This window comes from Psammomys obesus, unplaced genomic scaffold, assembly GCF_907164565.1.
Source record: "Psammomys obesus unplaced genomic scaffold, mPsaObe1.curated_primary_1811, whole genome shotgun sequence".
NCBI classification, from domain to species: Eukaryota; Metazoa; Chordata; class Mammalia; order Rodentia; family Muridae; genus Psammomys; species Psammomys obesus.
The window spans coordinates 13,222,386-13,235,771 of record NW_026591598.1 but is presented as its reverse complement, the minus strand read 5'-3'; the positions used below and the strand labels follow the sequence as shown (position 1 = coordinate 13,235,771).

General features: G+C 46.4%; 1 protein-coding gene across 1 annotated transcript in view; it reads left to right on the top strand.

The window, feature by feature from the left end:
* Clic4 (chloride intracellular channel 4) overlaps positions 1-11,093 on the top strand; it is a 53,242-nt gene extending 42,149 nt beyond the window's left edge. The window contains exons 4-6 of the mRNA XM_055611110.1: positions 35-141; positions 6,403-6,584; positions 7,670-11,093. Of these exons, the coding sequence (XP_055467085.1) occupies positions 35-141; positions 6,403-6,584; positions 7,670-7,834 (454 nt within the window). The 3' untranslated portion in view covers positions 7,835-11,093. The remainder of the gene's footprint in view (positions 1-34; positions 142-6,402; positions 6,585-7,669) is intronic.
* Positions 11,094-13,386: the final 2,293 nt, after the last annotated feature.

The window sequence follows — 13,386 nt, the reverse complement described above, 5'->3', positions numbered from 1 at the left end:
GGCCCTGTAATCCAGTCTCACTTTTTTTATTTAGGTACTTAAAGCTTTCACCAAAACACCCAGAGTCAAACACTGCTGGAATGGACATCTTTGCCAAATTCTCTGCCTACATCAAGAACTCAAGACCAGAGGCGAATGAAGGTAAAAAAAATAATTTAAACTGGATTGCCACAGCAGAAAGCAAAAGGAAACAAAAGCCCAGGCAATAGTTTGGGCTGCTATGAAGACAGAGTGTAAGCTCAGGCTTTCCTGTAAGCTCAGTGCTGTCCGTGGAGGAGAGGGAGGGACCTGCAGTGAGCACTTACAGTGCTGCCTTGCTGCTTTTCCGGCACGTGCTGCAGGGCCTGGCATCTGTAGGTGTGTAGGGAGGCCACTGAGTTCTCGGACTCTGTGAGGAGTCACCTTTAAGGGAGCTCTGCTGAGAACTGAGGGTAGGTACATCCAGGGCAGTGGACAGAGCAGTTGTGGTGATGAAAGAGGTGGACTTAGCTTTGGTTAATTGATTACTAAATCTCTTGTTTATTATGAGGTACTGGCAGCCTAAAATTAGCTCCTGTGCTTCTGTTGTGTATATGTGCTCTAATTACTCCCAATGAGCCATGTTTGGAGTGGCCTTTAGACTTACCAGCCTTTAGATTTCTTTACCTCCTGAACTAGACATTTTGTTTTAGGTCATCATCATGGCGAGAATAGTTACTAGTGCACATACAATTTGTTTGTTTTATTAAAAGATGCTGAGTATGAGGCTAGCCTGACTATACGAAACTGTCAAAAACAAAAACCCCAAAATCAAAGCACCAAACCCCCAAAGTTAGAGCAGTAACAAAATGAAAGACAAAAGTCTGCACCCTAAAAATATTTTGAGTCTGTTCTGACAGGGCTCCAAAGGCTCTGGCAGCCTGTGGGCTAGCACACGGGGAGGGGCCGAGGCCAGTGCTGTTAATAGCAGCAAATGCCTAAATGTGAAGCCCTTGCTGGTTTCGCTGTTATTGCAGTTCCCAGCGATACCCCTTCCTAATGTCTGGTTTAAGACTGCAGCATTTCATAACTCACTGTGGGATTTCCATGTCTTTGCTCTTGGTTTCTGAAATGTTTTTCTTTAGTGAAGGGGAAGAAAGGCAGTTTTAGTGCCCAGGCCCGGCTTACATCTATTTTTATAATGTGTTCCATGGCTGCCTTGGTTTAGAAGCAATTTTCTTGAGTAATTGGCTGTTTTCCTGACTAATGTTTCTGTCTAAGCAACTTATACCCTAAGCAAATGGTTCAGTTGGAGCCCCTTTTTTGTAGTCTTTTTGCTGCCTGCTTGTTGAGGCCACTGTGTTCACAAAGCTGGCTTTTATACCCAGGTCTGCTAGCTCACCAGCCCTCTGTGCTTGCACACTCATAATGCTTTTATTTCTTTGCAGTTTTTGAGGGCTGGAGAATTGCCAGATTGCTTTTACTACATGGTGGGGAGAAGAGGAGAATAAAATGAGTTTTTTTTTTTTGCCTTGGGGGATGAAAGCTGGGGGAAGAGAGAGTGACTCACATAAGTGTAACTTAGTATTCTATTTTTTATCTGTCAAGTTGTTATTGCCTTAAGTGGCCACTTACGCCTACCATCTTTAGAATGCTGCAGCTAAGAAGAAAAGACATAGCAAGCACACAACACGGAAGGCTTTATATTCAATACCTACTGGTAAATAAGAATTCTAGTTGCCAAGCTGCTTTTTCCCCACAAGGGCCTATCACTGCTCTGGTCCTTTAGAAAACACTTTTGAATAAAATTTGAGCGGAACGCCCGTCCCCTTGTGTGTTTGTGGCGGTTCTGTTTGCTGAGAGCAATTGCATGCTTTTAGTACGCCTGGGCAGGGCAGCATCCACCCCACGCACACCCGCAGTTCACGCAGAGGTGGGCCGCCACTTTTTCATAACAAGGCTTTGCTTTACCAGCCTGCTAAATGTTTATAAAATTTAGTACATTTGGATAAGAACCTTGGGACCTAGTTCTAAGGGCTTAGATGTCTAGACGTGCTGTAGCATCAGCCTGGTGAGCCAGGCCAACCAACGCTTAGATTGAGGTACTGTGTAGAACAATAGGATTTAAAGAATAAAACAGAGGGAAATGACGGATTAGATACATAGATAGAGAGATCAATCTTTTGGTAACAGGTACAAGCTGGCTGGGAGTAGGTTTATGTAACCTAAGCATTAGGAGAGAAATGAGCCAGGCGTGGTGGTGCACACCTTTAATCTCACCACCACTGGGCAACAGCAAGTCCAGGCCAGCCAGATGATGGAGTGAGACCTCTCAAAATTAAACTTCTGTGCTGGGGATAGAACACAGAGCTTCTCACGTACCTCCAAGAGCTATGCCACTAAGCCATACACTGGTTTTGTTTCAACTAGTATATGTTTTAACAACAGTAATGTTTATGTCATGTTTTACCTTTCTTGCCTTATTCTGCTCATTCAAATTATGTAACAGAGCAAGTTATGCTTGTTGGAAAAGCTAAGGATGGACAGGGATAATTTTTTAAAAATTAATTTTTAAAAAAGTGCTTAAAATTTTTTTTAAATAAAATGTTATTCTTTGATACTATCATACATGCACACACATATTTTGATCCTGTTCAGCCCCTTCCTCCCACTAACTCCACCCGGAGTCACCACCATCTCCCTATGCTTTCAACTTCATGTCTTTTTTTTTTTTTTTTTTTTTTTAATGACCTACTGTTTACACTCTGTGCTGTTCATATATTCCTGTGTGGGGGGCTATCCACTGGAACATGGATGACCTGCCAGGAGCCACACCTTTAAAGGACACTGACTCTTGCTCCCTCAGGAGACATCGGCTGTCAGTAGTTCCTGAGCTAGGGGGTTCATGAGTCTCCCCCATTCCCATGCTGAAATGCTGACTGGTTTGGCCACCACAGCTGCTGTGAGTTCATGAGTGCAAGGGGTCCTTCCTGTCCAGAAGACACTTCCCTGACCCTCCCTGGCTCACACTTGGAAGATAAATTCAGTGTGAGTTCAGTATGCAATACCATAACAGGCCCAAGGGGCGTGGGAGTCATTTGTGCAAAACTGGTGTGCATGTCCACATCACTGATGTTAGAAACACTTCCTGCCTTCTCTGGTCCCAGCGCTCTGGAGGCCGAGGCAGGGGCACATGAGCGTGCATCCCAGACCTGACTGGCTGCAGGGATCCCCTTTGTACCCCCACCCCACCCCCTCGTCCTTCCGTATCAGAACAAGTTTGCCTCCAGCTTTAGAAACGCCCCTTAAGAGCTTTCACCTGGCGCTCCCAGTCACTGGACCTTGTGGATGGCCTCAAGAGGTTTTGTCTATGACATGCGACCAGTGGATGTCCCTGCGCGGAATTCCAGATAGGCGTGGGCAAGTGTGCGCCTCTCCTCCTTTACTGAGCTGGCATCTTGCTGTTGGCCTCAGCTCTCCTGGATGCAGATTACGGGCTTCCGCCACCATGTCCAGCTGGGCATTTTAGTTTTGCCGGGTCTGTAACAGTTTGTGTTTCCACTACTCTCAAAGTGCTCATTTCCATATACTTCTGACTTGCTTGTGTCTGCATTTTAAACTTCTGTATTTCCATAGGCTAAAAATCATTTTTTGTTTTCATAATTAATGTTAGGCTGTGTGTTCTGCGTGGCACTTTGTTGGTTTGGACTAGCTTCTGAGAGACTGGAGAGTCCTCCTCACTTCCAGACAGATGGCTTCCTGGTGGCGTGCTACTGCCTCCCAGTGGCTAGTCTTGGTGTTTCTCAGCCTCAGGACTTAGCCTTTGCTGGGTGAAGCTTTAGAACTTTGCTCAAAACAGTTAGCACTGTTTTGGGACCTCCTAGTTACTGTTTGTGTATTTTTTTTTTGTCATATACTTATGATGCATAAATTATTAATAATAATTATTAACATAGGAGGCTGGAGAGATGGCTCAGAGGTTAAGAGCGCTGACTGTTCTTCGAGAAGACATGGGTTCAATTCCCAGCACCCACATGGCTGCTCAAAACTCTCTGTAATTCCAGTCTCAGGATGTCCAGTACACACATAGTGTACAGACACACCCGTAGGCCCAGCACCCACAAAAATACAAGGTTTAAAAACATTTTAAAAATAATGATTAACATAAATTATTACCAATTTGTCTCTCTTGATTTGCACTGGATTTTATTTAGTCTTAAGATTTTTCTTACCCAGGCAGTGGCACTCAGGAAGCAGAGACAGATGGATCTCTAGAGTTCCAAGCCAGCCTGGTCTACAGAGTAAGTTCCAGGACAGCCAGGGCTACATGGAGAAGCACTGTCTCAACATACCCTCACCTCTTTAAAAAAAAAAAAAAAAAAAAGGAAAAGATTGTACTATTTCCTTTTAAATACGATCATAAAAAGATTTTCATCATGCCCTCAATTCCTTGCTAGCTGTTTCTGACTCTGGATTTAATTAGTTCATAAACTTTGTGTTGTAGCTATATGTGCTTTACTGTTGGTTTGCATGACATTAGCAGAAGGTAGTATCTATTGCTATGTTTGTTAATTTTTAGTTTTAGTTGCTTATTCCCTGCTGTGTCTCCAGGTCCAGCTGTGTTCTCATAATTCGCCAAATTGATTTCTGAGTTCTAGCACCCTCTGCTGCTTATTTGTTTTCCAAAAAAAAAACAACAAAACAAAACAAAAAACCCGCTTCACTGTGCATAGTGAAGGGTGATCTTGATGAATCCAGACTATGAGCTTGTCACCTGTCACTTGAGATAGCACAGTAAAACTTAGTCTTTCCCTAGGTAAAAATGTCTGTCTAGTCTCTTTCCACGTTTTCTTTATTCCCGTCTTCCCCCACAAGCACAAAGTTCCTCGTGTGTCTCACTTTAATTAACCAGTTTTGGGTGATAGCATTGGAGGGTCAGGCCCAGGGCAGGAGCACCAGGAGGACCCATGGCTGTCTGCACCCCAGCCCTCCCCTCCCTGACTTCAAAAGGATTCCTTCTTTTGACCTCTCCTCCCCTCCCTTTTTCTTCTTTCCTTTTTCTTCCTTCCTTCTTTCATTCCTTTTTCATCTTCTCCATACATTTTTTAGAAACTCATTCCCCCCCCCCCCCTGCCTGGCATGGTGGTTCCTATGATTCCATCATTCACAAGACCATGGCTAGCAAGTTTGAGGCCAACCAGGACTGCAGAGTGAGGCCTTGTTGCTCACAGTATGGTGTTTGCTACAGTTTTCTGTAGAAAATTCTGTATAAAATTGTAGCAAACACCCTACTTGGGAAATAATGGGAGACTCCCATTTCCTCCTTGAGATTAGGAGTTAGAAAAAGGCACTCACTGTCACCCCTTCTCTTAAGCGTTTTCCTGGGAGCATTAGCCTAAGAGGAGAAAAGGAAACAAAAGGTTTGTGTCTCGGTTACTTTTCTGTAAGCCACCGAGACCAAGACAACATAGAGACGAGTTTATTGGGCTTACAGCTTTACAGGGTGGGTCCATGGTCCTCAGAGCAGAGCATGGCGCTGGCAGGCAGCTGCGGTGCTGGAGCAGTGGCTTAGAGAGCTTAGGTCTGATTTGCAAGTACAAGACAGAGGGACAGACAGACAAGAAGGCCACATCCCCAGGGACACACCTCCTCCAAAAGGCCACGTCTTGTAATCCTTCCCAAACGGTTCCTCCAGCTTCCGAACAAGCACTCAGACGCAGCGTACAAGGCCACGCTTATGTTTTGTTGAACATGTCCAGTAGATATTATGTTGACTATTCCCTTTCCCTCTGTTCACATGGCTTCCCGACTCCTTTTGTCTCTTAAATTCGTTCATTTTCTTGTCCCTGTAAGTTCTTACATAGCAAGACTTGCATCTACTGTCACAGAGTTGAGGGCTGAGCTGGGAGGGAGCAGTGTGATAAAGGTTAAGGTGAGGTTACATCTCTGTTACTGGGGAGTACCTGACATGAAGCAGGTAACACTGACCTGGCCTTCTGGTTTAAAGCCTCCAGCCTTGTCCAGACCTATACCTGTATGTATTGCCATGGCTGATGGCATGGTGTTTAGCCTTTTTTTTTTTTTTAACCAGATGTTAGAATAACTGCATTTATTTTGAGGATTGTGGTGGAGGTGGATTAGGACGAAAGAAAGAACGCTGGAGTCTGGGGAGATGGTTCAGTATCTGGGGGTTTGTCCCAAATGGCAGCAACAACAAAACAAAAAAGTGGGGAGAGAAGCCGGTCTCTGTGGCGCATGCCTGTGATCGCAGCACCCGTTTGCCACAGTGCCCATGCAGGCAAGCTCCGGGGGGCAGGAGCCTTGGGTCCTGTGCGGCCTTGTTCTCAGAAGCCCAGGGTAGGCGTGAACATTGTCACAGTTACTGAGGCACAGCTCCTGCTCGGGGCCGCCCTTCCTCACTGACGGCGCTCTCATCTCTTCCAGCACTGGAGAGGGGGCTCTTGAAAACGCTGCAGAAACTGGATGAGTATCTGAATTCTCCCCTCCCTGACGAAATCGATGAGAACAGCATGGAGGACATCAAATTCTCCACACGTAGATTTCTGGATGGCGATGAGATGACATTAGCAGACTGCAACCTGCTGCCCAAACTACACATTGTCAAGGTAGGCCTGCCCAGAAGCGGGTGGCGCCCCCGGAGCAGTACCCCTTGCCGAAGCCATTCTCTACACCAGCCAGAGTAGGCACAGTCAATAATACAACATAGAGCTGATCAAATAGAAAACCGTGTTTAAAATTCAGATGTGCTAGGTACCTGTACTCCTGGCACGCAGGCAGGAGAATCGGGATTTTTTCTGAAGGCTGGACTTGAGCTACTTGAGGCTGTCGTAGGAAGAAAAAAATTGAGACTTGAGCAAGAAATATTTTTTTTCTGTGACTGAATTAAAACTCAAAGGTGTAATAGGTAACTCTTCACTGGACTTACACTGTCATTCTGTGTGGCTCCCGTCATCTGTTTGAGGTCAGCATGTTTATTATAGGAGACACCAAGCTAATCGTAATAACAGCGAACATTAGCTGTGCAGTACACACCTAAGGCTAGAGAGACTGTTTCAGAGGCTCCTGTGCAGTCCCAGCATTTGGGAGATGGAGGCAGGAGACTCAGGAGGCCAAGGCCAGCATAACTACTATGAGACTGTATCAAAAACAGCCAAACTGAAAAAGGAAGACAATGAAATAGTGTGTGTTTTTTAAATCTTTATCCAGGCAAGGTGGCACACACCTTTAATCCCAGCACTCAGGAGGCAGAGGCAGGTGGATCTCTGTGAGTTCAGCCTGGTGTACAAAGCGAGTCCGGAACAGTCAGGACTACACAGAGAAACCCTGTCTCAAAAAAATCCAGCAGTTATACTCAGCCATCAACCCAGGTCCACGCAGGCTTTCATAGCCACTGTTGAGTTTCCAGGCACGGGGAGGAGTGTGCAGTCCTAGGCCACACATGAGCTGTGGAGTGGGCGCGCTTACCTGGGTAACCCGGGAGGCCAGAAGTGGGCGCCTTTCCCCTCTCAGAGTCGCAGGCAGTCGTGAGCTGCCCAAGATGGGTGCTGGGACCTGAACTCCAGTCCTCTGGAAGAGCTCCGCCCCTAGAACCTGCTGATACAGGCTCCCACCATTGTTAGTTGCTCCGGCCAGACATGCCTAGTGTGGGGCCTTAGAGGACAGATGTAACTGTTGACGCCTTATGTTTCAGGTGGTGGCCAAAAAGTACCGCAACTTCGACATTCCTAAAGGAATGACGGGCATCTGGAGATACCTGACAAACGCCTATAGCAGGGATGAGTTCACCAACACCTGCCCCAGCGACAAGGAGGTGGAGATCGCGTACAGCGATGTTGCCAAGAGACTCGCCAAGTAAAAGCAGCACTTTGAGAGAGACGCCTTCAGATCCCCCACGAGGTCGCTTTCCTAACAGACTGCTCTGCCTCCTCTAAAGTAGAAGTGTATTTTGCATGAAGGTGCAGTTACTCAAGACTAGGATTAAGGGTAGACCAAGTGTAGTAGTTCTCTTCAGCACACACTCCTAAGCAGTATTATTCTAAAGTCTTCTACCCGGCCCGCCTGCCCCGCCCATCCGCCATCCTCCAGCTTGGAGGCCCCCTGCCACAAGTGTGTCACCCGAGAGGAACCCCAACCATCCCATCTGTTCACGGTATAGATGGCAGAACCTGAGGTGCAGTGTCCAACCATTAGAATAGTGGCCGTGACACCAGCGGACCCCACGCTGGCGTAGACGCTTGGTACAAGGAATATTTATGCATTGGCGGAGCTGTGATATCGAGTGAGGAATACGGAAGGATTGCTGCTGGGTAGACACTGTTTCAGTGTGGTCTGGGCTATGCTGAGGGGCCTTGCGGTCCTCAGAGAAGACTGCCTTCTGTAGAGACTGCTGGTTTCTTGGTAGATAGTTAATTTTGCCTACAATGTGTCATTTGTATAAATTTATAACATCCTGTACTATGTAGAAATTGAAAGACTGGGAAGGCGAGAAGAAGGGTGGGTTCTCTATGTCTATTTTGTTATCTGCTGTGTGGGTTTCACCCAGGGCTGTTCATACATTACAACAGTATTGCTGCCTTCACTGTAACAGACTTTCTCTCTCCTCTTCCCTCTTTCCCTCCCTCCTTCCTCCCCTCCCTCCCTCCCTCCTTTCCTCCTCCCCCTTTCCCCCCTGCCCCTGTCTCTTTCTATCTGTCTGTCTGTCTGTCTCTTTCTCTCTGGTGCTTGGGATGGAGCCCAGGGCTTTGTGTAGGCCTGACAAAGCTCTGTCCCTGAGCTGCTTCAAGCCCCCTCCCTCTGAGTGCCGAGCTCCTTTCTTGGTGGCTGTCTTCCTGTCTGTGAGCACAGACATGCACAGGCTGACTCAGCCGGGTAACTGCCTACGAACCACTCACATTAACCGGGCTCAGGGTGAACTTGTTGAAATGCCAAGTACACTTTACTCGGAAAGTGGATTCTTTGGAGCAGGTGAAGACTACATCATCCGCCCCATCTTAAACTCCCAAAGCACAGGTCACACGCTCCTCTTCAACCCCAGTGAGAGGTCATCTGCCCTTGGGATAACTTGTCATAGTGTATATTCCCGTGGATTGGCCTAATGCCACTCACCACACTGAGGAATAGGGCTCTCTCCCTCTTTTTTTTCCTTGCCGCTTGTTTTGTTTTGAGACAAGATGTTACCCTGCAGCCCTGGTTGGCCTGGCACTTGATAGGTAAACCAAGCTGGCCTCGAACTTGTGGCAGTCCCCCTGCATTTGCCTCCTGGATGCCAGGATGATGGGCCTACACCACCATGCCTGGCTTGTTTTCTTGTTTTTTAAACCAAGTCGAAGCTGAAAGTTATTGGTAGTTTAACAAAGGAGAATGAGCTTGGCAACAGTAGAGATCCCCTCCCACCCAAACAAAATGGGCTTTCTAAGTACTACTCCAGGGCCTGCTTGGGACTTTGCTGTGTTTCGGGCCTTTTTTTTTTTTTTTTTGAACAAAGCTATTCAAGAACTACTGTTTCCACCCTGCAGCCTGCTGCGCTAAGGTGGCCGGTTCCTGGTGTGCTCACACCTGGTAATGGACGCCTTCTGACTCTTAAGCAGCTCCCTTTTAAAACTTACTGGAAATGGGCTGAGCACGGGGACAGCTTTTCAGTGCATTCCCGTGCTCAGGGAGGTGCCTTGGCCACAGTTTTCACTCTCACTGTTGTTGAGGTGTGCACACCCGCCACCTGCAAATGCCGGGTGCTGATGGGTCTGCTTCCAGCACACTGTCTCCTCACAGAGAAACGACCCTGCCGTGTCTCTGTGGTCTGTGGGTGGAAGGTTCCCGACTTTACGTAGTGACAGCTTGGCCTTGTGTGGGATTGAGTCTCAGACACCAGAGAAGGGCTCAGGGAGGGCTACGGGAAGAAGAGCTGTGCTGCTCCCCCAGAGGATGTGCAGGATGGCGAGGGGCACGTGCCGAAACTGCCAGAGAAGCCAACACCCGTTGGCTTGTCCTCTGCTGCTTCCTAAATTGCCTCGTGGTTGCTCTTGCTGTCTCCAGAGGTCCAAGGAAGGACCGTCCATCTTGGTTTTGACGAAGGTAGAATTGTTTTTCTCTAGAGAGAGAGACATTTTTATACCAAGAAAGCCAAACAAATTGGAGATGGGTGAATGGCGGGAAGATGTAAACAGGAAGCCCCCACAGCAGGCACTCCCTCCTCCCCCTGCGGAGGTCCTGGCTTCCAGGCTTGGGCTGTGAGGTGTTTCCGCACAGCTGATGCAGTGTGAGGACTGATGGATGGAAGTCATCTGGCCTCACGTCCACCCTGGTGACTTGCCCCTCTGCTTCTGGTTAGCCTCCTTTCTTTCGGAGCCCTTCATCCTGGAGCCGGATTCGAGCGGAGTCTTCCTATTTTCCAGTGGCTACTGAGAAACTGAAATAGTGGGGAAGCCTCTGTTCTAAGAACCGTAATGTCCTTTCTGATGTACATACAGCCTTTCAGCACAATGCAAATGGGAGAACACTGGCTTTCATAGCTCTGAACCGCAGTTTGCATACATTAAGAGGTTCCGACTGCTGTGTGCACGAGGTGGATCAGCTCTAGAGTTTAGGCATTTATACTTCTGTTGAGTCATACTTCCAGAATCTCCTCAGAGTTGCATGTAGATAGCATTTATTTCTGAATATTTAAAAAACCCCATTTAGCAAATATCTACAAAGAAAAAATGAGGGGAAGTAGAAATTTTTTTTTTTTTTTTTTTTTTGGTTAAGATTTTGGTCCACACATCGGGTTGTAGTGGATTCACCAGTTTGGTGGGCTGACAATAATCAAGATTTGGTTCAGAGAGGGCATTTGTTAGTGAAACCCACAGTAGATTTCTAAAGGTTCATTGTTACAATTATCAAAGTGCGAGCAACTAAAATTATTTTATTATGGAAAAAATTTAAGTCCCAAGCCATGAAAATTCAGCTCCCAAGTCATAATGCTGAACAGGATTGGAGTATTTCTTTATAGAATTCCTTGGGTAGGAATGAAAGCTTATTACAGAATGCTTGCATTTTTCTTCTCTCTGGAACATCAACACCAGTATATTGCTGGCAGCTATTGTATTAAGACAAATAAATATATTTTCACTATCAAAGGATGTTTTTCTCCTTCGTGAACATAACTTGGTGTCAAACTGTTGTGAGACGACTTTTCTGATGTGATTCAGCACATTTCTCAGGAAGGAAAATGAAAAGCGTAGAGAATAGTAAAATCCGATCCTCTCAGCAATATAGATCCCATTCTAAAATACCTTGATGTGTGTTCATGGACACACATGCTCATGCATGTGGGGTGTCTGCAGAGAGCAGAAGAGGCATTGATTGGGTCCTCCAGCTGGATTGGCAGGCTGCCCGGGCTGGTCCTGGACGAGGGCAGCGTACAGTTCTAACTGCTGAGCTGCCTCTCCAGGCCCAGTACCTGATTTGTAACCCTGATAAGAGCCTCCACCGGGAACACCAAGAAAGTGTGAGGAGCATGAAGCGGGAGCCTCGGAACCACTGGGGGATGGGATCTGTCCCTGCTGCTGTGGAGTCATCCAGCCGCACAGTGACACTGGAAGGCATCGGAATGGAGGGAGAAAACAATGGTTTTTGCCCATGTATCTATGTGTAGTCTAAAACAACATGCAGATTCTTAACAGAACTCAATTGGATTTCTACCTACGGCATTAAATAGCACAGTCAGGGCCTGGAGAGATGCTCAGCAGTTGAGAGCTCTGGTCCAGGGGACTGGGTTTGAACTCCCAGCAGCCACATAGTGGCGCATAAGCAACTGTGAGTCCAGCCCTATGGGATCTGTCACCTCGTTGGGCACCAGGCATGCCTATGATGCACAGACACACATGCAGACAAAACAGCCAGACACATAAAATGAAGGCAAAGGTTTTAAAAGTCAGTGTAAATGCCATCTACTACTAAGCAAACGAGAAACTAACCTGCAGCATTGCTTTTTCAGAAGGAAACCTGGGTGAGGGAGAAAGAATAAGCAGGAAAATTTCGAGCTCATAAGTACCTGTTTAGAAAGAATGTTTTAAGAGATTGAAAGCAATCCCAAATTGTTAGCCAGTTAAGAGCAAATCTGATAAAATGTGTACAATTCCCTTGTGGAGGAAACTGCAAAGGCTCAAAAGAGTAAATAGAAATCTAGGTGTGGAGAGGTGTACCATGTTCATAAAAGCGTAAGAGTGCCAGTTTGTCTCAAATGTTTTTATGCTAACGTTCCATCACTTTGACAAAATATCAGGCATAAGCTTACAAGGTGGTTCTTTACATGTTTGAAGTCACAGTCGTGGAAATGGATGGCTGGATGGTGGGAAGGGGTGGGGTGCATCCCAGGGGCCCATGGGCATGCTGTGCTAGTCTAGCAAAAACAGCAAAGCGCCAGGTTAAAAGAGACTCTTTCTCAATGAATGAATGGGTGGGTAGCTGGGTGAATGGGTGGAGAGGCAGAGGAAGACCCCAGACATCTACCTCTTGCCTCCTTTAATGCATGGTGGAGAAGCACACCCACACACGTGCACATATGAGAGAGAGTATTATAGCAGAGAATCCCCAAATCTATCATTTGGAGCCCAAATGGACGTGATCAGAGAACCCTACTATGGCACCTAATGATTGGGATGGCAAAAGTAGTAAAAGCTGCAAGAGAAGAGTACAGAGAAACATCAGAATAACCTTAGACCTCTCGATAGACCCCCCCCCCCCCCAACCCCCAGCCAGGAAACATCAGATCATTTCAAGTCCTGAAAGTAAAGAACCACCAACAGAGATGGCTACATCCAGCAAAATTCTCTTAAACTCAGAGAACAGTGAGGACATCACAAGGAACTTCAGCAGTCCACGACCACTGAGCCAGCGCTCCAGAAGACACTTAAAGGAGCCCTAAACACAGAGCAGGGGAGACAGGAGAGGAGAGAATACTTCATACAGCAACTGTATGAACAAAAGAGAGCTAGGAAAGGATCCAACACAGCAAGCCAGAAACCCCTGGGAGAAAGAAAGGGGCAATAGTCCAAACAAACAATAAAAACAATTACAGCAACTAGCAAATCTTTCCCTATGCCTAAATGCAAATGGTCTTAATTCTTTAAGCAAAAGATATAATGTAACAGACTGGAAATCAGATCCAATCATCTATTTTCAGTTTTTTTTTTTTTTTTTTTTTTTAACACTTTAACACAATATAGAATCTCTTGGGAAGGGAGGGACTGTCTAGATCAGGTTGGCCTGTGGACATGACTAGGGAGGGTTTTCTTGCATTAATTGAATCAGAGGAATCTTTTATCTTTGGTTTGGCTTATACTTAGGTTTCTGAAGCTCTTATGTTTTGAATACTTTCTCAGAAAAAGATTCAACTAAGCTCCAGGAACATTCTTCACAGAACAAAAG